The 27,891-nt window shown below is 36.2% G+C and overlaps 1 protein-coding gene across 3 annotated transcripts in view; it reads left to right on the top strand.

Annotated features, from left to right (window-relative positions):
• LOC132701812 (uncharacterized) overlaps window positions 1-27,891 on the top strand; it is a 159,784-nt gene that overhangs the window by 27,841 nt on the left and 104,052 nt on the right. The window contains exon 1 of one of the 3 annotated variants that reach the window (XM_060670027.1): window positions 5,542-5,557. The exons of 1 other annotated variant lie outside the window; for it this stretch is intronic. Coding sequence is in view for 1 of the 2 variants with exons in the window: in XM_060670026.1 (XP_060526009.1) it covers window positions 9,387-9,435 (49 nt within the window). In the remaining variant the exon portion in view is untranslated. Of the gene's footprint in view, window positions 1-5,541; window positions 5,558-9,083; window positions 9,436-27,891 lie in introns of those variants that run through there. One more of the 3 variants, XM_060670026.1, reaches the window with a different exon arrangement.

Here is a 27,891-nt window from a genome sequence, read left to right on the forward strand (position 1 = left end):
CATTTTCGGGGTATGCTAATTTGAAAAGATAATTTAAGAAGACATGAATTAGTTATTTTTATTCGGACTTCGTTCGGAAAGAAGTTTTAAAAGTAATTTCACACTGTTAGCAACGGTCTCGAAAACTTGGTTTCTCCGGTTCGCTGATTTCAGTGTTTAGGTCCTATCTGGTACACCGTCGGCAGCTCCAACTTCTAGTATATATTTATATGTTTGATCATCTGCAATAAACTCGCCTATGCAGACGGTCTAAAACTGTCAGTCAGTGCATCTTAACATCAGCAAGTGAAATATGGTTTTTAGTAATATCCTGACTAGACTTGTCACTGTAAACAATCTACGCCCTCTTTTGTACTTCACATTACTAAAATGGTTTCCTGTGCAATGCACATTTTAGGATTCGTATTTTTGTAGCTCAGCTTAGCTACTATTAAATTGTTATTTAACTGTTACGTTAGGTCCATGCTGGCTCGGTGGTATGGTCACCAATATATAATTGCCACCCTCAGTCCATTAAGAGTGTGCAGAAAATTTACTAATGTAACTTAAAATATTTTTTATTTTTGAATTTTTACGAAAAGTTTTTCTATTTCCATTGCTTTTTCTACAAATAATGCGAATTGCTAGTTTCAAAATCACGGCCCGCAGATTATTTTTAGTTTACTTGAACTAAGTAATATAAAAAGTCAGATCAGAAATGTCCTGGTTCTTCAGTTCTCTCCGTAAGCCGCGAGCTGTTAAAATGTCGTCGTCTCACTAACTAACAGTTTTTGCAGCCTTTCGGCAGGATGACGTGGCAACGACGCCCGAGCCCGACCCTGGACGGCCACCGGTGACCTTAGTACGGTTTGACATTGATTTTAAATTAGCAATAAACCAATTGACGTGCGGTTTGGATTTCGTCGCTCCGTAATTATTTTTCTACGCGTCGCTCCTGTTCGGTTTAACAGGTGATCCATTGGGAGAAAAAAACAAAACCGCGAGCGGCCGATTCCTTCGCAAAATATATTTGCCCGTAATCGTTTTCGGTAGACTTTACGCGACGTTTCGTGTTTTATGGTCATCGGCGAGTTTTCGTTTTTCTTTTTTATTTATTGATCCATGTACGAATGTGACATGCAGTAGTCGGCAAAGATCTAGGGGCATTAACAATTTTTTTTTAAACGCCCCTATAAAATATTACGAATCCTAAGCAAAGTCGAGGAAAAAAAACATTTTTTCGAAAAATATTAAATTGTTACTTATTATAAAACGAAATATGAATATTTTTATCAGCAAAAGTATAAGCACATACAAAGAACGATGCCTTACAAAGTTAGTGGAAGAAACTCAGTTAATATTAATATTTTGTTCAAATTTATGATCGTTCGAAGACGTCTCGTTTTATTCCTTTCCGTTTTTTTTACATTCTACTAATAAAACTGCTCTTAATGTATTTTTACTGGTTTTTAATGACACCGAATTCTTTTTTCTAATGTATCGCACAGCTGCTCAATTGGATTGAGATCCGTACCTTCAGGAGTTCCAAGCCTGGGAGGAGTACTGTAAAGTAGGGTCGTTCTATTGCTGTAAATAATAGTGACCATCTAACCCACGTTTATGTGTACTCCCTTGCAAATTTTCTTTTAAGATATGTAGGTAGGTAAACATTTTTAACCATTGTTCCTTCAACTATTATTAAAGTATCAACATCTGATGCCGCCATACCTCACTTCGATGCTTAACAGTGATAATTTTAAATGCTTTCCATAAATATTTCTTACTGTAAATCTAGAACTACCTATTATTTTTCTTTTTTTTTGTGTAGTATTAACCTTCTTTCCACTAAGAACTCTTTTCTACTGATTATTTTACTAATAAAAGTACTATTATTATAGTTCAACTGCGAAACTACTGATTTAACATTTTGGAACCAGTCAACAGTTAATATGAGTGTGCCTAAACTTTTGCTCTCAAAAACGCTTATATTTTTTATATAATTTGCATTAATTTAAAAGTTTCCAGAAAAATGGTTTTTGCGTATTATGCCTTTAGTTACGCGTTATGATATTTTATGAAAACATGTTTAAAGAAATTGTTAATGTGATTAGACTTTCCTTTTTTGTTCTTCAGTTCAATTCAGTGAGGCTTAATGTGCCTGTTACAGCGTCTATTTCTGTCTAGGTCCCCCTAGACTCCTCTTTCGATGAGGTCTGTATTTATGAATTTCTTAGGTAAGTCTATCTTTTCCGATTTTCTTTTACTCTATCGTATGGACTTTTTAGCTCTAATTTCTTTCTTATGTATTCACCCATCGAAGAAATCTCATTTCAGCGGCTTCCAGAGGCGACTTTCTCAGATTTTATTGAGGGCCCATGATTCACGTCCGTAGAGAGGTAAAGGTCGGTATTGCCATGGTTTTGTAGAATTTAAATCTCGTGTCCTTTCTTGTTTTAGCGGTTTATTGTCCCAGATATCTGGAAAAATGTGCTCGGTTGGTTTTCGAAGTGATTGTCGAAATTGTATGAGAGTCGCATCCCAAGTAGTGTACTTGTTCGAGTACCATTTTTGTTCATACCGACTGTTTCCCTAAGATTCAGTTTATGAGTTCCTTTGCTGAAGTTTATTGTCTGTGTTGGCTAGGATCACGATGGATCTGCTCATAACATATGTTTTATATAATAACGATATATCATAAGCACAAGCAAAAAGTAAAGATAGCCTCACGGAAAAGGTTTAAATTGAAGTGAATCGGACCGTTTAAATACTGTAGTTACGGAATTCCAAAAAAAACTCAACAGACATTCTAGCGTATTGCTGAGAGTCGAAAATGGAGAGACAACAAAATTCTGAGTCCTTTATATAGATAATCAAATTCTGGCACTGTTAAGTGCTTCTGCTGAATATACGCTGTTCTGAAGCTTATTTGTTTCGAACTGTTTCGATCTAAAATACCATACGAATTAATTCACTGGAAAAATGCTTCCCAAGTGGATCAAATATTGAAGGCTCAAAAAGGAGCCATTAGATATATGCACAAGTCCGGTAAAATAATGCCATTTAAATCACTTTTAATATGGGACGTTCAACGTGAATCGCCCTGTATATTGCGCCGAAGAAAAAAGATCGGAAGGCGATAATGCAAATCGAAACAATTCTTGTCCACACTTTCACCGTTCGACGCGTAACTTCCTTCCGTTTCACCGCATAATAATAATAAACACAAATAGTCTTGATCGTATAAAAAGAAATGGCGGTACACGTTTACCCAACGCTATTATTTATCTATTTCGAAAGGTCAATAGACCGCGTGCACGATCGTATCTTTACGAACGTATAGCCGCGAGCTAAAAGAATAATAACGAGTCTCACTTTTTAATCACCAATTCCGACGACGTCCCGCGAAATGGACTCTCTCGTAATCGTCTCGCGCGGCTGACGTGGGTTCACTTTCCACGAATTTAAATTGTCGTCCGACTTTTGGAAGATGTCACGTCAACTGATTCTTGCCCAACAAAATTACAATTTGGCGACGATCATTGCAGCGGCGATAGTTGTGATCCCCAACATTGGGATGATACGAGACACGTGGAGGAGTTTTGGTTCGGTGGAGGATACTTTTTGGCTGCAAGAGTTGGTGGTTGGAGAGATTGTCCTGCAAATGGCACTCGTACTTCATGAACTTTTTAATAAACTAGCTTGGTGTAGGTCCCTAAGGAAGTAAACAAGAGGCGCAGCCGTAGGGAGAATAAAAGAAGTGGTGATGATTCTTGCCCAACAAAATCACGTTTAGCGCGTTTATAGTAATTTTTCAAAGATACTTCCACTGGCTACTGTAATTCTTTTTACAAAACTTAGCAAAACTCCGACTGAAACTCAACTTAAACAAGACCATACGTAATCTATGGAAAACAACCTTAAATCTGTTTAAGATTTCTTCTCCGTGAAAAAATCTGTCACCCTTCATGGCTCTAAAATTCCTCGTCTCTACGGACTCCCAAAGATGCACAAACCAGGATTACCCCTTCTAACCATTGTCAGCACCATTGGTTCTCCCATCATATTCCCTAGCAAAATATCTAGCTTTCTTATTAAAACCCTTTCCAGGGAAGACTAATAAGTTCAGAAGAAATATAACGTGAAAACCAGATTTAAGACCTACAAATAACTTATCAGCAAGTTGCCGAATACAATCACGAAACCGGACATACAATTTTAATCGATAAAACTGAAATTCTTGCATATAATCAATTCTTCTACCAACGAAAAATCCGATAGTCTATAGAAATCTGTAAACAACCTAACAATCTTAACCGCGACCGGTCACTAATATGGGAATCAGTCATCCGAGACGGTTTTTATGCCCCTCATTTAGCTCCGCCCCCAGTTCAGTTTTGAAGAAGTGAACAGGATGATTGGTGAAACGTTAGCGCAGGATTAATTCAGAAGTTTTGTAAAAACCGTCGTTATAAGATATCAACTCACCAAACACAAAATTGGTATAATACCGGCTTCTTTTTATCTGAGTGGTGCAAAAGTCGACTCAATATATTCGATTTTTTCAGCAAACCTCTAAATGATCTCTTCATAGAAAGGCTTGACCATAAAATGAAGAGGCATAGTTTTAGTTAGTTTCCTTGCAGTTAAGCATTAAAAGGTCTCCTCATAGAAAGGCTTTTTTATTCATTTTTCTGCTAAGACTCAAAAGGGGACGATCCTTCTCCCATTGCCTTAACCGCATTAAGTGGTGTAGAAGAGCCCTTTCCCAAAGTCTCTTAATAATCTCCAACCTTCCAATGGTAAGAAAAAATGATGAGTGCGTGCTGTGGAGACAATCTTTTTCACTCAAAAGCTTGACAGTTACGAGTCGAACAGTCCAGACGCGTTTAAGATATGGGTTAAGGAGTCAATAGTTCGTAGCCCACGCATCGAAACTGATTGAGGGCCGCAAAATAAACCTCGGCCAGTTCAGTGTTTTCGCGACAAGCCGGGGCGGCCTTTGGTCGCGGAAATAACAACTTAAAACGTCGACATTGTATGCAAATAGCCACAGGGAAATACAATTGCCGGACCATTTAGCGTAAATATTATTTCGGACTCGTCATATATTAATACGACAACGTTCAATGCCGCCGCGTCTTGTACGTGATGACGGCCGGCTAAAAATGGCGGACCAGGTGGTGAAATACCGGCTTTCGACAAGCCGATGATACGTCGTCAATTGGTTAGACAAACTCTCGCGTCGCTTAATTAGTGGCCGTTTCTTAATTGTATGCGTAGCGACCGATGATCTAAACATCAACCAGATCGATTTTTCTTTTTCGAACTGGGGAAAATTCCCAAAAAAAAAAACAAAACCAGTTTCCCGACACCACCTTTGAACCTCTCAAAGGCGTTTTTCTTCCTACGTCATCCCGTTTAATTTGCGTTCCGCATAAATAACACCGATTAATCTTGTGAAATGACTCGGCGCGAAAACTATTTAATAATTAGATTTGCTAATTCTCATGTTGTTTTTTTTTGCAGGTTAGTAGCGGCATCCCACGCGGTCTTCTGCATACAATGGGCGGTTCTTAAGGTAAAACACGAAAAAAAAAAACGTTTGTTCTGGTCTTTGGCATTATAATACATTTTACTTAACTATCGTGGCAACAAATGTCACGGAGTACTAAAGAAGCCACTCTTCTTGTCTATATTCGGTGAACAAGATGTGTGACGTAGTTAAGAATGTAATTGGGGGCGTAGCTTGCGACCGGGCGTGGCCTATGCGGTCGGATGGTGGGGGATGAATAGTCTAAACTAGAACCTACTGCTTGGGTATAGTTCGCCGTTTACCGCACTGGTTGCATATTATATTATTTTAATATTGGAGATCAATATATTTAATAGGCAAATTCAACTTGAGATCGAGCTACCTCACGTAGGCACTGTTTTAGGAAGATTTATAAAAAGGACACTAATATGAATTAATATAACAGTCTAATCAAAGAAAATCTCCCTACTCTTAAAATACAACAGTCAGCTTTACAATAGGTGGCTCAGACTCATTCCTAAGTCAAAACCATAAAAGGTTACGAAAACGGTATATCTCTGGACGATCTTTACTTGTGACGTGGCGTGTTCTCTTAACCTCTCGGCAGCCGGGGGGGGGGGGGAGTTTCGGCAAGGAAGAAATGTACCAGGCACCTGGTGTTGTTCGCGAATAGGGTATTTGCGACCGTATAAACATGTTACGTAGGCTTTTAGCGTTCGTTATCGCGTGGTTGCGGTGCAAAAATTTTTCGTTATTAATATCGACGGCCGGCTAATTTTTTGCGCAAACATTGTTTTCGTCCGTTCGAGACAAGTGCGCGTTAATACGTCATGACGCGCCATTAAGAGGAATCGGATCGGGAACACTAGGAGAAAAAACGCGATAAGGTTAAACCGCAACGGCGGGTCATAAAAATCTTAAGGGTATCGCGGAAATGGCGGTCTTTGTTTGTAAAAGAAACTGATATCTGAAATACAGTCCTTTAGTTATCGGCAATTTTCAATAATAGGGAGACCCATATATTTTTTTTTAATTTGCGGCGCACCCTGTACATTCTTGAAAAATTGTCAAGAATAAAAGTTTATGCAGCCAAAGCATCTACTTGTTCTCGTTTTTTTTTTCGGTTCCGTAACCAGTTTTTGAGAAATGATCGTTCGCTTAGATCTTTGCAAACGCAGTTTTTAATTTTTTTACAATACTTCCCAACCTCCCAACGTCAATAGATTCCGTTAGGGACCAAACGCTATTTGCCTGCCAAATTTGAAGTCGGCAGCTTCAAATTTCGGACCCTTATCGTGTTTCATAGCAACGTCCAAAAAACAGTCGAAAATCGAAAAATAAAGATGGGCGCCGAAACTTGAACGCAGCCATTTTTACGTATCTTATGCACCCCGCGGACGGTTAAAAAGGAGCAAAATGTGATGTCTGTAATTCAAACCGTTCTGAAGTTATCTTTAAAAGAAATCTATTATAAGAAGGAAAATATATTCCCTTAATCAAAACGAGATTGTTCAAATGTAAGCGCAGAAAATGTTACTCCTACTTAATTACAAATTTTGGTAAGCAATTGCGGTACAGTAATTAATCTTAATGCCGACTCTAAGAGTGCGACGATTAGATTTTGAATAAAAACGTGCTTATTAGCACTAATGTGATGTGTACGTACAATAACTTAAAAGTGCGTCCCTGAGACTCAATCTGATTGATTGGGTATTTTACTGCCGTTGGCATTTTATTTCGAAATTTGTCAAACTGAGACCCCTATTTCAAAGTAAAGTTTCCAAAAAAATTTGATGCCATTCCGTCTAGTGCCATTTTGGAAACCGTTCTGTCAATAATCACGATTGAGCGTTTTAGGTAAGATTTATGTATCTAATAAAATAAATACCCTTTCTAAAGTTCCTCTTTTATCCGTACAACCTTAAAGTGTCAGAATTCCTTCTCTTTTTTTGTTCGTGGTACGAGTACCTTCGTAAACCACTTTCATCCCCTCTACATTGCAAAATGCGTTCCATCGAATGGCGTAGATCGATAAAGGCGTAAGGGTCTTAGCGTGCGGCGGGTCGATGAAAAACGTATTCCGTATTAATTAGCCTGATTATTGTTATTCTTGAAACAATCGGCGGCGTGAAAATAAACACGGTAATCGCGATGAAAAAAGAAAACCGCACGGGAACCGGTCTCCCGCATATATTATAAAAGATCCGACCGGTGAGTCCTTGCACAATGTGCAAGGAAAAACGCAAGTAACGTAACGCCGTCGGCGTCATCGCCTTTTGCTTCACTCTTTTCTGAGCACCTCTGCCACTCCTCGAGTCCGCGAATTAAGCCCCAATGCCTGAAAGGGATCTAATGTAAACCGTAGGCCGGCCATGTGTCGACCGTAATCGATGACCTCAGTTCTTAAAAGGACGACAAACAAATTGTCGAATTATCGGCACGTAATTTGATGGACGTGTTTGTCGCAGTGTCCCTTAGCTATTCCTGTTCTTGCCCGAAATTTGATGCAACCCTACCGGCAGTCGACGTTCTCTATGAAAGTTAGTCGTTTTTGTTTGAACCTCAGTTTATTTTGTTCTCAGCGATCTTATTAACGTGAAAGCAAATCATCAAACATCAATTGAACTGAGATGGCTTTTACTTGATGAAAATCCATTTAACAAAATAAATAAAAACTAAAAGTTCAATTTTCAAATATTGTGGATCTGTCCCAAAATGTATATCGGAGAAATAGGTAGAAAATTTAAGAAACGCATTAACGAACATAAAAGGGCGTATAAAAATAAAAGTTCGCATTCCAACTATGCGGTTCATTAAAATTCAGGAATGCGCAACTTTGACGATAATTTTGATATTTTACATAATCATTTAAAAATCAAAAAACTAAATATGTTGCAAGTTATGGAGATTAACAAAGTGAGATATTTGAATTTATTACTTAATGACAAATTGGATTTAAATGCGTCTCCGTTGTTAAATTTAAATTTATAACCCTACGTCTATAATTAAAAAATCTATTACTACCTGTTTTTATATATAAGTGTCGGAATATAGTCATATTTTGTATTTGATAAAGGCACGGCATTGCCGAAACAGCTGTCATAAAGCATTAACAACTGTGAAAATCTGAACATTTTTTGTTGTATTATTTTGTGTTAAATGTATTTTCATGAAGTAAAAGCCACCTCAGTCCAAACAGATTTAGGTTTTGCTCTTTGTTTAATTAATCTTTTAAGCTGAGTCACTGTAAATATTAGCACATGTATTTTAAAAACATTGTAATGTAAACAGATCGTAATTATTCTCTATCGAGGAAAATTCTTTCTCCACGGAAACGCTTTGCCGGCCTCCCTCCCGCGCTGTCCCGATACGATTTGGACAAATGAACATTTGGACAAATAAGGCCATCTCGTTTCGGCGGCGGCGTCGCCGCCTCCCGCGCCGGCGTCTCGGTCAAAGTCACGTCGACAGGTGAGTTTCTGATGTCGTCGTCGCTATTATAATGAATCGGCTTCGGTCTCGTCGCCGCAAACACCTGTGCTCGGCCCCAGTCGGATCTATTTAACGCTACTATCTCGGTACCTGCAGTATCAGTACCTCATCATCGTCAGTACCTGCTAGCGGACGGCGGTACGTCGCGAGTCCCGTAGGCGGCGTCGTCAACATCGAACTTTTTTTTTCGGTTTTCATGCCTGCCCTCGCGGTTTTTTTTTCTTTTCTTCGACTCGCGGTAAATCTTATCTCGGAGGCCGCGAAAATGAAAAAATGCGCTCGTAAATCAGTGCCGTCGCGACGTTTGATTTTCAGGTGATCTTCGCGTGATTTTTACGCGAGTTTTCGCGGTTTTCTGCGTTCCGTGCGAGCGGCCAGCGCCATGTGTAACGTGAGCAGTTGTGCAACGACCGTCCCGGTTACCCCGCAAGGTAATTTTTTTTTATTTTTTAAGCCCCATCAACGAATAGAATGCACCGAAAGTTAGAGATAAATTGCCCACCAAGCGTTCTAATAATATAACACAAACATATCCTTTTTAATTTTCCCGATACATTCCAGTCGGATTAAATAAAAAAAAAAACAGCCCAAAAAATTGCAAATTTATATTTATTTTATATTTTTTCAAAAAAAAAAGTTACCCATCAACATTATACATGACTTCAAATCAACAAGCTCAAAAGGCTGTTTGGAAAAAGTAAATTTTCAGCCCTTTATTTTTCCATTAGGTTTTAGAATTTGAAACGAGACGTTTTTATTTACAGAAAAAATCACAAAATAAAATCGCCAATTAAGATAGTTTTTTTTTATTTTTAAGACCTATCAAATTGCCCACCAAGCGTTCTACTCTTATTTTCTAAAATTTAAGCAATAATATAACACCAACATATCCTTTTAAATTTTCCCGAAAACATTTTAATGAGCCCTATTACCCAATATATCCCAGTCAGATTAAATAACAAAAAAAAGCAGCCCTAAAAATTGCCAAATTTAGATTCATTTTATATTTTTTCAAGCTTTCAAAAAGCTATTTGGAAAAGTAAATTTTCAGCCATTTGTTTTTCATTGCGTTTTAGAACTTTAAGATAACATTTATTTATTTACTGAAAAAATCACACAATAAAATCGCCAATGGAAATAATAAATCTTAAGAAAACTTCATAAAAAAAACGACACAAACTCATGCTGACGTTAACAGTGTGTACGGCTTAAATTACAATTTTTTTTAGATTTTATTATTATTTTATAAGTACCCGCCGCTAATAAATTGGGTTATTAAAAGATAATTTTTTGCGAAGTATTAAACATATTTCGGTATCTTAAACATTTCGTTCCAAAACAAATTGGACAACGTCGAGATACCGAAAAACAAAACTTACCTACCAGTTCTCCTGTTGACTTTTTAATATTCGTTCTTCACGGCGTTTGACTTGGAGGTCTTTCTTTAAATGACAGTTAAAAATATCCGGTCCTATTTATAACGAGCTGCTGGAAATAGTATATTGTAGAATAGTCTATTGTGACAATTTGTATAAACGACGCTTCAGGCGCGAGTTTGTTTTGGCGCTAGCGTAAATTATTTTTTTCTGCTCTTTAATACGTCAGCGTCCACGATATCACATATTTAAGTTGTTGGTATATGAATGCCGATTAAATAGAAATTACAATTAAAACAAACAGACCAACACCGCATTGCAGCGAATTACACGTAGATAATAAAATTTAAACAAGTCTAAAATAGTTTTTTCCAAATATTCTAACGATCTGATAAAGGTATTGTATAATTTTGATCCTAATTTTGTGGCAGAATGCTGGCCCAAACTCTTATTTGAAAATGTCACACTAAAAATTCTGTTTAAAATAGCTCTGATTTGATAAGAATCGGCTATGTATTTATTATTGATATTTATTTTGTATTATTGAAATTTATTATTAATGTGAATGCTTATATATAATATATTAAATTTGTTAAATTTCAATTCCAACATTTGAAGTTTTTTCATGATTTACCAAAATTGGTATTGTCAAATATTGTTCTCTTATTGCTGCTCGTACCTTTTCATCTGTTTTTATGAAAAAAAAAAAAAAACAAAAAATACCTTTTTTAATCCAAATAAGTCAAAAAACGGCAGAGTCTCAACCAGAACTGGCGAGATAAAAAAAAATATGATTAGATTATCTAATTTATCTTAATATGTGACGTCAAAAAGAATGTTCAGTTTTTGTGAACGCCTCTGTATATCTGATGTGTCTTACTATAGACATGTTAGAAAATGTTGACTTGATTGTCAGAAATTCTAACTTATTTTTTATGAATTCTGATTGTTTTTCAGAAAATTTGAGTTATGCTAGAAATTTTGGCTTACGTAATAAGTCAGAAATTCTGAATAAATAAATCCTCCAAAATTTGTCTAATTAGATTAAAACCTTTATCTATTTTCGTAGGCCTTTCAGGGTTTTCCTAGAGAAAATAAATAAAATAAAAAAGCCGACGTAGTTACACTGACCGTATGGCCGTTTTTTCCCTTGTGCGTTCCGATTTCGGCCCGTCAATCAAGGTTCGTTTACCTTTTCCCCTCGTGCCGGCCAAAAAAAAGCGGGCGAGCGTTCCGATTGGCCGTGCTGCCGCCGCCAGACCCCCCCGATTCGAAATCACGCGATTTTTCGACCGGTTCCGCGCGGCAGTCGATTTCTTCGCGGCAATTTCGTCCTATTAACTCGAAAATTTCTTCTCGTGCCCCGACGATTATCCGCCCCGCCCCCATTTCTTACTGTTAAACAAGCACGTTTTTGTTTTTCTCTCTATACATAAACAGCAACCTCGATTTTATATTCGTAAAAACGCACGGCGTCTACCACCCCCCCACCATTCTGCGCCCCTCGGATTATTTATTAATAGCGATTTTTTTTCGATTTAGTCGAACAATGATGATAATTATTGGCGATGATTTGTTCGTTACACTGCGCTGGTTTGACGGAAAAAAAATCAATTGTCCGCGGATCCCTCAACCAAGAAATTAATTACCGGTAATTATCGCAGGTATTCATTCAAAAAATAAAAACGCGGCACGCATATAAGCGAGATGAATAATAACGCTATGGTGCACGTAAATTTTATACTTATGCATAAGCGCCCAAGGAAAGTGTTAGAACCGTGCTTTCAATTTATCTTGATAACGTTTTAATATTTTATTATATTATATATGTGTTTAATAGAATATCTTATTCCGATTTCAATGATTTCAATAGGAGTGCGGTGAGTGACTGCAACAACAATAATTATTTACAAATTGAAGTCGAACAAAAACACTAAAAATGACAAGGCACACCAAAGTAAAAATTTCTTTAACTATTTTAAATATTACCATTTTCCGCCAATTGTGTGATGCCTTGCATTTAGTAACGTTTCCGAGTTGTCTCTTAACTGAGTGATTGCCTCTGAAATCATCTGCCGAAGTTCCACGACATTATTACAAGGAGTTCTGGACACGTTGACTGGCCAATCCATAGTTTCGCCGTTCGTTATCCAACCTCTGGAACATTTCATGTTAAGAAAATTTTTAACGTGCACAATATTGTGAGGAGGGGACCGTCTTGCTGCCATATAATCAGCGCTGATATGTTTAAGGGTAAATCTTCTATATATTGTTCTATTTCGAGTTGCAAATAATGGTTTCCAGTTAATTTTTGATCTATAAATTGGACCCAGAATATGCCCGTCTATGACACCACACCATACATTAATTGATCTGTACCGATGGTTTTTTATTTCGTGAATTTTTCTAGGATTTTTTAAAGGCCAATATAAAATGTTTTTCAAAAATGTGTTATTCTCATTATGTCTATTTAAAAAATCCAAACAAGACTGTATCCTCCGTTGACATTGTTCTGCAGTTGGTTTTTCAGCTTTACGATATTTAAATACATTTTGTTTATATTCATTCAAGACTGGGATTGATCCCCGAGAAATACCTGTATCAGCAGATACTCTAGTAACCCTTTTCTGCAAATTTCTTTGCCAGCCTTGGAAATATCTGTTGTGAAGGAGCTCGGCGCCCTGCATAAAGTCTAATATACTAACGACGAGCTGCGGTTGCATTTTTATTATTCAGAAAGTATTCTATAAAAATTTGTTTGTGCAAAAAAATAAGTTATCAAGTTAAATTGAACGCACGGTACAGGATGCTCAGGACGTATTCGGGCATATACGGGGCGCAACAATAAGTCACCCAGTATTTCCATAAGGGACATCGCACCACACGATTTTCAAATATTTTTTATTTAGAATGAATATCTACGGTAATGTGAATATTTTCATTGCCGATCGATATATAGGCAGTGTATCTAGTACATCTTTTTCAATTAGAAATTATCGCTCGTAATCTTCGTCCCCAAAAACCGTCGAACCCAAGTGTTCGTGTCATTATCTAAAAAGCAACTTGAACCATTAAGAAATATAATTTTGAAAATTAATCTTTTACACATTGTACCTCAATAATTAGTGAAAATTTGCTCATGCATATTAGCTCAATATGGAATAAAATTAAAAAAATAAAAACAGTTTGAGCTATAGAGAAATAACAATTTCGACAACCAAATTTGTAGCTTGTAAAGTTTTTTTTTTATAGAACGCCGCCATAATTTTAAAACATATGTGGTGGACATTAGAAGAAGGCATCTCTTAAAACAACATAAATAAGAACTAAAAGTTCAGATTTTCACGAAATTATATATATGTGACATTGTTTCGACAACACCGTGTCTTTGTCAAATGTAATATTTACAAACTACCTGCTACTATATATACCGAAAAATGACAATAAATCTAATTGTTCGTTAAGCAATACATTTGAATGTCTCATTTTGTTAATCTCCATGGCTTCCAATAAATTTAATTTTCTGCTTTTTGTAGCTGTATGTAAAATATCAAAATTGTCGTCAAAAACGTGTTTTTCTGCGTTTAAGAATCTAGACTATTGTTTTTAAACGCTCATTTATGTTCGTCAATGCGTTTCTTGACGGATCTACCTTAAACACAGAAAACCACGCCACAAAAAGTAGAAAATTAAATTTATTGGAAGCCATGGAGATTAACAAAATGAGACATTCAAATGTATTGTTTAACGATTAATTAGATTTAAATATCTGTCCATTATTAAACTTAAATTCTCACAACAACATTAATTAAGGTTTTATTGTGATTTTTCGGCATATATAGTAGCAGGTAGTTTGTAAATATTACATTTGATAAAGACACGGTGTTGTCGAAACAATTGTCATGTGAAAATACTTTTAGTTTTAATTTATTTTATTAAACGGATTTTCATCAAACAAAAGCCACCTCAATTCAACCTCTTAAAATGGCACCCTTGAAGCTCAGCTCAGATTTTTTAGGAAAATTAAAAAATGTTTGTACATCATTTTATGTTATCATGTTACGTCACCGGCTTTAAAAAAAAACATTTGCATGGAACCGTTTTTCGAGGAAACGTTAAATAAAAAATAATAAAGGAACGTTGTTTAATCCTCAAAAAAAAATTAGAGGCGTTTCGAGTGACTCAAAAAAATTCCACGCCAAGTTTATTTGGATATCCTAAAATTTTCCTAACATAAACCAGCGGACGCATTTTATTTTTTTTTATTGATATAATGGATACTATACACATGCCGGCAAGTCCGCGCGCAAGTGTGTCCAGGTAAGTCCGCGAGCAAGTGCAAAACGAATTGCGATCACACACTATTCCGGTAAACCTCGAGGTTCACCAGTTGGTGGGACCTGCTGCTGTGCGAAAAATGAAGTTGGCATTCGCACTTGCTCTAAAAATCAGACAGAATCTGATTCGCTTCGAGCCGCGCTTGGAACTGAACGCGCCGTGGGCTTTGACACATACACACATTCGCACTTACTTGCGTGTGTACAGGCAAGTCTTAACACTTGCCTGCATGTGTGTAGACCGCTTAAGCTGCGATTACTCGTTTAACCGAAATTTAGAAAATTGTGACAAATTTCCACCACTTATAGTTTTGATTGACTTCCCGCAATTACATGTTTTTGTCACTAAGCGCGCCGCTTAGTAGTTAAGTGTTTATGCATTTAATGCGCCATAAAATGAGTACCGTAAAAGGTTTAAGATTTCCGGTGCGGATTATGACGATGATTGATAATGGCCCGCAAATATAATAGATCGTACGTTTTGTAGAGAAAGTACGCCATTTCGCGGATTGAGCAAAATTCCATAACCGGTAACATAGATATAACCATCGCTCGTAAACAATAAAATTAATAGTCGTGGCCGAAAAAACGAATTTTCAACGAATGTTAGTTTTTCCACGCATATTAAAAGGCTAATTATAATTCGTTTATCGATAGCACTAACGAGCGTTATGTAAATATTTGTTTTTGTTCGATAGAGCCGTAAAAATATTAAACGATAATATTGCGTTGGGGAGTGGCACCTTCCGTAATATATTACGTTTTAGCACCGGAAATTTCCGCAAAATATTCGTAACGTTTAATTCCAAATACAAAAATGTTCTCGTTTTTGATTTTATACATTACTTACTTACTGAAAATACAGATAAAAATGAATTTCATTAAATTGGAACAAAAAACGTTCAGATTTTCACAGTTAGTTCCTTAGTTTATGACAACTGTTTCAACCATGCCTTTATTCAATATAAACTAAGACAATATTCGCAAAAAAAGTATAGTATGCAACGCGTTCGGTAAACTTTTTAAGTCACTCGTTTATTAAACACCCGCTCCGCTGTAATATTGTGTTCGATATTTAATATGGGATAGAGATAGAGTTCCGAGTTATTTTAAACTGTTTTTTAGTTATAATCTTTATCTATCAAAGATGGTTCGTAACCATTGTTAAATGCTTTTTACAAAACTTCTGGATTCCCCCTGCGTCGGTTTTTGCTGAGTCGAACTTACTGACGTTCCGCCATTCATCCTGTTGGCGCTTAACAGCTTGACTCAAACTGAGGAAGAGGAATGCAGAAGTTTTGTAAAAAGTATTTCAGTAGCCTATGGGAGGTTCTTGAAAAAATTTGTTTGTTTTGTAATATTTAATTCTTTTTCAAAATAAATAGTGTGTGTGTGTGTGATTTGAGTTATTATGAATTACTGCGTCCGTGAGGTTTTATGGTTAATGGAAAAATCTAATTTGTTCTGTAATTTAGTTATATTTAAGTCCAGAAAGTTTAAAGAGTTATTTAGTTCCGTCTCTACCATAGAGTTATTTCTTTATTGGTTTTAAAATTCAAAACACCAAGTTGAAATGTGGATCATATCTCAAAATTTACATCGGACAAACAGGTAGAACATTTTTAGCGATAATTTTGATATTTTGCAGATATATATAGCAGAGCATACATATTCATTCTGTGGTGTTGTTTTGATAGCCGAATACTAATATATGTTTTAAACAAACAACTCAAAGACTATGGCATAATTACAAATGCAAAACTGCCATATTGATCTAGACATATTGGAAGTGCAAACAGTTGAAATATTTAGGAGTCACACTCTCCAAGAACGGAAAAAGCATGTAAGCAAAATATGGCAAGACAAAAGAATGATAATTATAACTCCCTGCGACAGAATTACGAAATGGATCAAACAAATGATATACAAGTCAGTCTTTGAGTCATTACGAGCTTATGGATCAGAAATTTGGGAGTTAACACAGCGGAATAAGGAACGTTCTTGTCTCTAGAAATGGCTTAGTGGATAAAAAGTGGAGCACGTAAGAAATCAACAAATAAAAGAGCGAATAGGTGTGCCTCCATTCTGGTTAAAGTGCTCATCTGGTATGGACATTTCTAAAGAATGGCAGGAATAAATGGCCATAGAAAAGAAAGAAAGAAAGGAGGAGGACCACCAAAAAGCTGGAAAGATAATCTGTTAGAGATGTTAGCAAGAAACTTATGCCAAGAAGATTGTTGGATAGTTACCTGTTAAAAAACAATCCGTATACTTAACACCCGCCAGTGAAATGCGCCATTTTAAACCTGCTTTAAAAGTTTCTCGTCGGCGTAGCGGTTCGAAACGTCGCGTACAACGAACCCGCACGTCCCGCGCGATTTATCCCAATTAAATCCCTACGCTAATCCCTTAAATCCCTTAGTCGCGTTTAGATTGAAACGAAATCGCAGAAAAAAATTGCGTTATCGCGTTTTTCCGTTGTTTCCTTCATTTTTTTCTTATTTTTTCGCTGTCATCTCGTGACGACCGCGAGAGAGCAAACATCGCGGCCGTGTGCGTGTTTGCCTTGCGATTTAGTTTTATTATCGTATATACGTGATAGACGAGCCGTTTTTAGACCCGGCCCTATTTGATATAGACTTTTTCGAAATTGTCCGGCCTTGGCGAAATTTTATAAAAAGAAGCGGCCAGAAAAAAAAATGAAACGTCCGAACTCGGAGAATAATTAAAAGACGGCGACCTTGACATTGTTCAAGTCTTTTAGGGTCAACGAGAGAGAGAGAGAGAACGTTTTTGGATGCGATACGGTCCTTTTTTTCCACGTTTGCGTTTTTTTTGCAGTTCTTTTTGGTAATTTTGAAATATCGGAAAGGGGCCGAGGGTGGCTCGGTTGGTAAGGCGTTGACCTGCCAACTCAAACTTGCCGGAGGTTGTGGGTTCGATTCCCGCCTTGGGTGTATTTGTGTTTGTCCCATTTTAACAACTGGCAAAAATTGCCTAATTTACTTGTTGATATATGGAAAAACTTGGAAGCAGGCTAGATCATTTACGACATTAAACAGGGCTTTTGCTAAAATTGCTAAGAAATATACGTCAAAGTGAACCAAATGTACTTTTAGGAAACTATACCATTTCAAAACCAGTATTGATTTTAAAGTTTAAATACAATAATATTGCTTTCAAGAATAATGAAGTATTTTAAAACTCGTCTTGGAATAGAGAGCCTGGAAAAGGTTCTGAGTTATCTTTTTTTCCCTTTTCAATCAGCAAATTTCATTAGTTAAGTCGGCTAGAGGCTCGTCATTTATCTGCCCAAAAAATGAGTTGTTCAGAAATCCTTACGTCATACATAATTAAACTGATGGTGTTGTTTATTGTTTATTGTGATGAAACGGTCCAATTTATGGACAAATTTAGTCCTTTTACTCGGTCAGAAAATTGTAAAATTATTACAATAGTTTTTAAAAAAATATTTGTGGCATATCCTTCATTGTATTTTTCTTTCTTTTTTTTTTGGATGATGAATCTTCAACAGAGCATATATGCTTATTTATCTCGGACGTATTGCATGTAATAAATTTAATGGAAAAAGTAGGGAAGATTTTGCCTTGCGGTTAAAAAAAAAACGGCAGTTTCTTTTTACAAAATACTTATTGCCGTTGGTTTTTTCGTAATATATCGTCGATTCGTTTTGTTGTCAAGGTCAACGCATTATCAGCTGTTGCGATACACTTACATATACATAAATAATGTCACATGTCCATTGTTTAGTGGAAATATTATCAGCCCCTATCTGCGATGTGTGCTTTCCGCGACACGCGAATGTTTACTGTGTTTGTTAGTTAAAAATAATTCGGAAAGCTTCCCTTACTAAGCCTTTCTACTTTTGAGCTATCATGTGGTTTTTAGCAAAGAAAGCAACCGTTTTTAATGAGAACTTTTATAACCCCCGGAACATTTTTATGAAATTAGATACTCATCCTCATCAAAATAGTGACTAAGACGAAGAATGTTGTGCTCTCCACTGCTTAAAAAAAACTTTATTTTTAAGATTACCAATCACCTGGCTTTAACTTTTTTTGTTTAAAAAAAAGCGTGCGCTATGCGTAGAAATCGAATTAAAACCGAAAAAACAATCGTTTCGTTTGTTCTCTGTTGATTGTAATTGACCTTCGAGAGTTTTTTGAAGTCTGGAATAATTTTCCTCTACAGGAACTGTAGTCGCGTCCCTATTCAATTTGAATTTTTTTTCGGGGTCATAAAAAAGTCGACTTTGTCATCCTGTTATTGCCTAAGTGCTAATAGAGTCTGTGCTTTTTTAGGACGAAATTTGTTGAATCTAGTTTAAAGTTCCTTAAAGTCGACAATTACGCAGGTCTACAAATTAAACTTTTTGACAGGAAATGCACTTTGAAAGTCATATTACAACCTAGACGATGAAAGTGTTGTAACAAATTTTGAACAATACTTTCATAGTTTCCATCCTTAGAGTTCGCAAGAAGCTTATCATTTACTTCTTTAAATTAAACCCAGGTATTTTTCTCGACATTGGTCAATGTGTTTTGAAAATCCTTGTCTTTGCATAATGTTCTTATCTGCGCATCAAATATGGCCGGAAATTTCTCCCAAAAATATTTGAAACACTATCCATTTTTGTCTAGGGCTTTAACAAACTTCTTCATCAAGTCAAGTTTGTTATGAAGAGGAGCCAGTAAAAGTTTTTTGCGTCTTGATACTTTTTTGTATCTTGTTCTAGAGGCCTATTTGAGTCCAATCTTTTGCCCGACTAACCCACTCATAAATAAAGCATGGAAATTTTGTATAACCCCACTGTCGTCCTAGGAGCATGCACTTAAGCTCATCACAAAGCATCCACTGATGTTCTTGTGCAATAAAAACGCCTTTTAAACAACGTCAATAAACAGGTGCCATTTTTCTTTTATATACGTCACATTTCCTAATCTTGAAACTAAATCAGGATTGCAATACACTAGCGGTGCTTCCTGAGTAAAATATTGACATAACTCTTTTTCGCGATCCCGGTAAAAGCTTGATGTGACGCCAGGTGCCATCAATTCGAATGCATCCTTTGATTAAACACTTCGGGCTCTCTGAAACAAAATCCTTGAATGATACACAAACAAAAATAATGATCATCACTGTGATTCCAAGGCTCTCGCCGTACTATAAGAGCACCAAAGTTTAAACATTTCTTTTTGCCTTTTTTCCAGTTTCTTAACGCTAAAACATAAACGAGGAGCCCAGAAGAAGTTATAGTTTGCCATTGTTTTACTGCGACAGATATATCAAGCTGGTTACAACGCTGCATTTACGCTTCTGCGCCAACCCTGTCGTCGTTCTCTTTCAGTGTTTATTCTATCTATTAGTAGTTAGAGCGTTTCTTGGCTGTCGGCTATTATGACTGTATCATCAGCATGGCGAAGGTTATTTATAGTCTGTCCGTTGATTTTGATTCCATCTCTAAGGCTCTATCGAAAATCGTTTTAGAGTAAAGATTAAAAAGGAGAGGGGACAGAACACATTCCTGTCGTGCACCTTTTTCGATTGGGGAATAGGGTGTAAATTCTTGTCTCACCGATATCGAACCTTCTTGGAGCAATCTTATTAATTCTGAATGAGCGACACAGTCGACCGCTTTCTGGTAATCTATAAAGCATAGGAAGACATTTTTTGCTGGTCTCTGCATTTCTGATGTGGGACTGTTAACCTATAAAGTGCTTCTCTTGTTACCAAAAACCCTGTCTGAACCCGAACTGTGTGGGGCTGAGGTCTCTCTCACATATTTAACAAGAGTTTTAGGACTTGGCTCAGTAAGCTGATCGTTAGGAATTGATCGCAACTATTAGTGTTTGTGTACAAAGATTGATTGAAGCCGATCCTGTGGCATTTGACCGGACCCCTTTATGTATATGTCGTCTGGGCCTGGTGCTTTTTCCCATTTGCTCTGTTTGATTGCCCTTACAACTTCTGACTTGAATATTTTAGGGGAAGGTTGGCTTTTATATTCACTTTCAGAGTAGAGTTTCTTCTAGTGTTTTCTGAGTATAGTTGCTATGTTTACTTTCTCCAATGTTGAAGTAGATCCGTGCGATCAGTGATTAAGTTATTGCTCTTTACAATATTGTTAAAACTAACTAAAACAATTTTAAGTTATAGAGCGCTATAAAAAAAATGACGCGATAGAGCAAATATATGGCGTTTTTTGGAAAAATTGCTTTCAAAGATCAAAATCACTATAGACCTGTGTTATTAAAATACCTCATATTTTCGTGTTGTAACAGATTTTATATGGGCTTAATCTTATTATTGTTATTAGAAAGTGCAATTATTTCTATCAAATGTGGCATATGTTATTTCTGATGCATCGCTTTTAATGAACGTTTGTGATTATTCATTTCTTTTTAATTAATTTTAAAGTGATTTGAGTTCCTACCCTCTGCTTTCGTATATGGCGAAATGTCTAAATCACACAGGCGCGCCCGTATAACGCCGCTAATTATAGTTGGGTCCGACGGCACGCGAGATTCGGGCGTAGTCGCAGTTTTTTGGGTCAGCGTCGTTTTTTTTCTTGTCAATTAAACTTTTCCGCTGATAAAACGCAAGAATGTACGCTACGCGGATAACGGTGCATTACGGCCACGTAATAATAAATAACGAATTGCGTGTTTCTCTATCGCGAGGAATTTAATACTTTTCGATCGGTCGGACGGCCGGTTTTTAGCATAGATACGAGGCGCGTTCGGAAAGTAAGGTGACTTTTGTAATTGGACGCGCTACATATTTTCGTTCTTCTATATGTATTTTTTGTTATGTTGCTTATCTAATTATTTAATTGCAATCAAGAGACTTCACAGCCCAATAAAAGATTACAAACACAAATCTTACTAACATTAAGCGCACGTTGTCCCAAAAAGAGAAAAAAAACCAAGTTCCTTATATAAAACGAAAATAATAATTTATAATTTATAGAAGGAACTTAGTTTCAATACTTTAGGTTTTAAATGCTAATTTTTTCAAGTGGCTTTTGAATGAATTGACGGAAGTGCAATTAGAAATGTCCATTTCGTTTTTTAGACTGTTCGCTAAACTACACATTCGGAATAGTGGAGAGTTGACGCGAACATTGATACGGGGTCTATTAAAAAAAAAAACGCTATTTGTTAAATAGGAGTTACAGTTGAAACTCATGCTACTTGGGAGAAAAGAACAATCAATTTCATAATGAACTAATTTATAAAAGAACGTTAATGTAGATTTCTTCGGTCTTGATTCTAGCATTTCATAAGGACATTCCTGAAGTAAAGTTTGATATAGTATGTCAAATATGTATATTCAATGTTGTTTATAGTATAAAAGCGTAAAAATTTCTGCTGAATTTTTATTTCTGCTGCTATATTCTATTTCCTCAGTATATTTTTTGTAAAAGGACCACCAGACCAACGAAGCATACTCAACAATAGTTCTTATTAGTGAGTTGTGCAAGGTTTCAAAAGTTTTTACTTGGTAAAGGTGTGATCCGTTCCTCAGAAGAATAAAACCTAATATTACATGGGGCCCTTTCGTTGTGTTATGTACCTGTGTTTCGAAGCTTATTTTTGTGTCTAAAATTACGCCCAGATCTCTGATGTGCTTTTTTGTGGTTAATATTATAATATTGGGTGTCTAATCATAATTTAATCAGCAGTTTTTTCGTGAAAACGTAATTTTAAAACATTTTTGTACATGTCTTCATTGGCATATTCTTGAGATTTGTCAGTCCTCTAAATCCCTGATAACTCTATATAAGTTTAAGTCGTCTGCGAATAATTCACACTCAAAATTTTGAACATTTGGTAGGTCATTTGTTAAACAAAGGAAAAAGAGTGACTTTACACCATTTACCACCACATACATTATTCTTTCCTTTAAGTACGATATGACATACCTTAAGAATATCGACAGAGACGCCAAAAACATGTTGGTACGTATGTCCCAGGTTCATTTAGTTTGGACGTTTACTTTTTTTTTGAGAGACAGAAGCGTTACATGTGTTTTATGTGCTCGACGATCTTCTGCTGTGAAAAAAACTGAACACAGTGCTGCAAAACACTTGAAATGTTGACAACCGCATATGGCGAATCTGCTTTGGGCAAAAAAAATGTTTATAAGTGGTACAAGCTGTTCCAAGATGGCCGAGAAGACGCCGACGACGAACCTCGCTCTGGACGCCCCATCACGTCAATAACTGATGAAAGCGTTCAAGATGTGAAATAAATGGTGTTTATAAATCGTCGAGTCACTATTAATTAGAGAAGTGGCTGAAGAAGTTAGCATCTCTATTGGCTCGTGCCATGCAATTTTTTCCTAACTTTTGAGCAGGAAACGTAGCAGCCCAATGTATTTAATTTTGAATAAATAGACATAAGCAAAAATGTCTATTATTGTAAAATCTTGAACATATTTCAACGTATTACAATTCAGATATTTGGAGCATCTTCGAAATGGATCATCTATAAGCCCAGCAAGTTTGGCTAATCTAAAATACGGAATTATGCTCAATAACAATCGCGAGCCATGTTGGAACGTTTTCGAAACTTTAGTCCTGGTTTTGGGGAGATGCAATGTTTTAGATTAACTGTAGTAATTGTATTTAGACGTCAATTTTGTCGTGACCGTGACTAAAATGGCATTTATCAAACTTGTTGTATATAACATTTATTATTAACTTCACTTAATTACAATTGTCATATGCTCAAAAAAGCACGTCAAGTTCGATCGAATGTGAAGGTTTTGCTTACTGTTTTCTTTGATTATCATGGCGTAGTATGGTCGATACCTTGAAGATATGCACCGTTTGCAAGAAAAACGTCCCCAATTATGGGGAAACAATTCATCTGCACACTCATCGTTACTTGTGTGTAACTTTTTGGCCAAAAATAAAACCGCAATCATGCCTCAACCACCGGATTAACCGGATATTGCACGCTGCGACTATTTCCTGTTCCCAAAACTCATGAAAACCACGAAAGGAAGGAGGTTTGCAACGATTGAGGAGATAAACAAGAAACTCGCCGCAAAGACTCAAGGCTATACTAAAAAGTGCTTCGAGGATTGGAAAAAACGTTGGCATATCTGGGGTGAAGGGGATAGCATTGATTTTGATGAATAAATGCTTACTTTTTGATAAAACTTAAAAGTCGCCATACTTTTTGATCACACCTCGTATATCGTGGCGGAACGTAGCCAAAGGTTGCGGATGTAATTTCGCGGCCTTGGAGCGCGCACTATTCTCTCACGTTTACGGTTTCGCGGAGATTGAAATTCGCACGCGAAAATGCCGGGCAAACTCGGGTTCCTGTCGTCGCAACCCACCACTGGCGGACATTGAAAATTTAATTAATTTCTAACCGTTTAACGTCCCATTAACTCGGTTTTAGAAGCTCGGCGGCGATAAAATCGAGGAAAACGTTTTGTTTTTTCTCTCCTCATTAAATGTTGAGGTTATTTCATCTATAAATAAAAAAAAACGTTTCCTTACCTGTTTTCATTCTACGAAATATCTCCTTATTATACAGCGCGTCAACTCAAATATATCATCAATGTTAATTACCATTAACATCGGACCGCCGGATTTATACGGTTGTCGAATGAAAGTACCGGAACCTTTTTAAGATTTCATTACTAAAAGTTCAGATTTTCACGAAATTATATATATTCACATGACAATTGCTTCGACAACACCGTGTCTTTATCAAATGTAATATTTACAAACTACTTTATATTGGACAAACAGGTAGATCCTTCAAGAAACACATTAACGAACATAAAAGAGCGTTTAAAAACAATAGTCTGGATTTTAATTATGCTACACACTGAAACGCAGAAAAACAAATTTTTGACGACAATTTTGATATTTTATATACAGCCACAAAAAGTAGAAAATTAAATTTATTGGAAGCCAACAAAATGAGACATTAAAATGTATTGCTTAACGATCAATGAGATTTAAATACCTCTCCATTATTAAACTTAAATTCTCACAACATTAATTAAGGTTATAACGGTCATTTTTCGGTATATATAGTAGCAGGTAGTTTGTAAATATTACATTTGATGAAGATACGGTTTTGTCGAAACAATTGTCATGTGAATATATTAATTATATTACTAACAATTAAACTAACAATAATTATATGTATTTGCGCAAACCAGTGAGAAGTTCAACAAGTTTTTAGTGCGCAAATATTAATCCATTTATTTAATGTCAATATTAATAATAGTAATGAATATAATAATTATTTTCGTCAATTAAGAAAATTGCACAGAACGTATTTAAGTTGCTTCACTCCGTGGTGGCATTTTATTTTTGCTTTGCTTTGATGCCCGCTTTTCAAAACACTCCAGAAGACCATAGACAACTAAGCAAAACTTAAAGGCCTGTATGTTAACTGATTACATTTTACCAAAATGTTGAGCAAATCTTAAAGCAATATTTCAAAGCAGATAAACAGAATCAATTCGTCCTAGCCTCAATTGAAAAGGCGATAAATTATCCTCTTTCAACACAACTAGAGTGAAGAATTGTCTATGCCATCTTTTACAAAACGTTTTTTGTGTTGTTGTAGTTAGTAACTGCCACCTGTTAAGTCTATTCATAGAAATATAAGTGAGGTCAAGATCAGGGACATCTGATAGAGGAGCTAAGGCAAGAAAATGTCCAGAAGTTAAACTGGACAGATCGTTTGGATTACTACTCACAGAACAAAGTGTTCTAGAGTTAAGGATTAATTGTTCCCCTGTAATTTTAGTGATATGAGTTTTCACATCACTAAAATAGTTGTCGCTGTGAAGTTTGGAACATCCACCCAGGTCGCATGAGTAGACAGATCTGATACGAGCTCCAAATGGAAGCATTTAGTAGAACAAAACCGAAAAAGGGACTTTTGGGTAGGACGACCTCTATGTCTTGTATATTGAAAGGGCTTCGCCTGGGTAATGCGGAAACTAGGTAAATTGCCCATACGTCTTAGCCACCAAGATCCAAAACCCCTGAGAAATAAAATAGTACAAGGCCTACTGTCCAGAGTGCAGGTACCTTTTACCTCTATTATAGGATCAGTCAATCTGATTATCAAAGAGCTGACAATATGTAAGGAACACGCTTTCTCAATGGTTTGGAACAAGGTATCTTATTCCAGAGGCAGTCGATTATTTCATATCATTATATGCAAGAGTTTAATGCTTTTTTTAAGAGCAAGCAAACTACATTCAAAGCACAATTTGGTAGTTATTAGTTATTAGGCTCTTTAAAAGTATATCAGCTGACGCCTATATTTACAGTGTCAACCAACCAAACGGCAAAGCTGACTCCTAAAGGTTAAACCTACTTATAATATAAAAAATAAAAATAGCATCTCTCCTTGAGCAGAAATCGCAAACTAATATGAAGCAAATAAAGACACCCCAGAAGTGTACACCATCTTTTGAGGTAAAAACAAAGAGTTCAAACTTCAAATTTTAAATATTTGACGGAGGTTTATTTACTTTTAATTACATTAAGTTAGGGTAATATTCGGTTTTGTTTGGTTGGAGAAAATGCCACCGAAGGAAAAAATGCCAGAACTAAGGACACACTTAAAGTGGTTGGGGTGGGCGATGGGAACATGAAATTACTTCCAGTTCACTATCTTTGTCTCAGAAACCGACTGCCGTTCGATTAAACATTAAACAAAACATTTTTTAATTTTGATATCTAAACCAAATACAAAAATTGTTCGCTTTGACGGTTCGTTTTTTCGACGCCACATTCCGTACGTTTGTTATTTTGGTCGCAAACACCTGCCGTATCGTCCCACCGCCAGCGAGTTCAAATCGGGACGTAATTACCGGAACGTGCGTGGACAATTACGCGTCCGGTGGCACTGACATTGCCAAATTTTCAAGGACAACGACCCCCTTCCCGCTTCTCACTTGTCATTTGATCGTTCTTCTGTGAGACGTCACGCGAAACGCACACAGATAAAGTGTAATACCAAAATGAAATATAAAGTTTCCTCACTATCCGTAATTCTATTGTCCGTTTCGCTCGAGTCCGCTTTTATGGCCTCAGACGATTTCCTTGATTGATGCAGGGGCTACATATTGTTATTACTGTTATACTTCGACCAAAATTATAGTACTTTTACAACCGACGCCGTCATTAACTTTGCCTACTGTTTGTTCCTCCAAAACCACGGCTCCTGCCGAGCAGAGCCTTACCCGTAATAATTCCAGGACCGTCCTAATGTTTAATTATAAGATTTTAATAAATATTTATCTGTATTTTTATGACGTACCTTAATTTACCGTGAATATAATGTATAGTCTTAAAAAAGACTGTTGTTGTTTACAAATCGAATAACTATGTAGAAGACACCAAAATACAAGAAGAAGAATGTTGTTAATCGATAAGCACATAAAAATTTCACATTTTTTTACATTCATTACGGTCCATCTCAGGCAGACCTACTTAATGCAGAATAAACATCTGTTGGGATGCGTTTTGCCACGGTCCTGCGAAGGTCTGCGGTTAAGGTACTTAAAACGTCAAAGCGATAAAGGCACTATGTTTTTGGTCGTACAATATTAGTGTTATTGCAAGAATAAGACCATCCCACGATTGTAATTAATTAAGTGAAGTTAATAATAAATGTTACATAAGTTTATTGTTAATAGAGTATGTTAATAACGATGCCACTGTTATTATATAATTAAACGGCCTAATAACTGAATACTCTTAGATTGAACTTTTAGTATTTAATATACAAAGTGAATAATATATTATGAATTTTAGTTACGTAAGTTTATACAGATGTTCCGTGCTTTTTCAATGATCATTAATTTTGTGACCTGATCGTCAAAATTGACAAACGACTTAATAAAGTTCTGGGAACGTTCTTTTCGAGTAGGGAGTTGAAAATATCGTTAGGGAGTTGTAAAACAAGCTTTGCCCTTAGTTATAAATATTATATATAGTGCCAGAATGGGATTGGACATCAATATCTCAAAGACCTTTAGTCGGACTCCAACGGAACAACAAATAAATAAATATTGAAGTTAATAACACTACCCTTCAAAATGTAGAGAGCTACATATACTTGGGCAGAGAATTCGAACTCACTGTAATCCACGTCTG

This window comes from Cylas formicarius, unplaced genomic scaffold (assembly GCF_029955315.1).
Source record: "Cylas formicarius isolate icCylForm1 unplaced genomic scaffold, icCylForm1.1 PGA_scaffold_5__7_contigs__length_24384050, whole genome shotgun sequence".
Classification (NCBI taxonomy): Eukaryota; Metazoa; Arthropoda; class Insecta; order Coleoptera; family Brentidae; genus Cylas; species Cylas formicarius.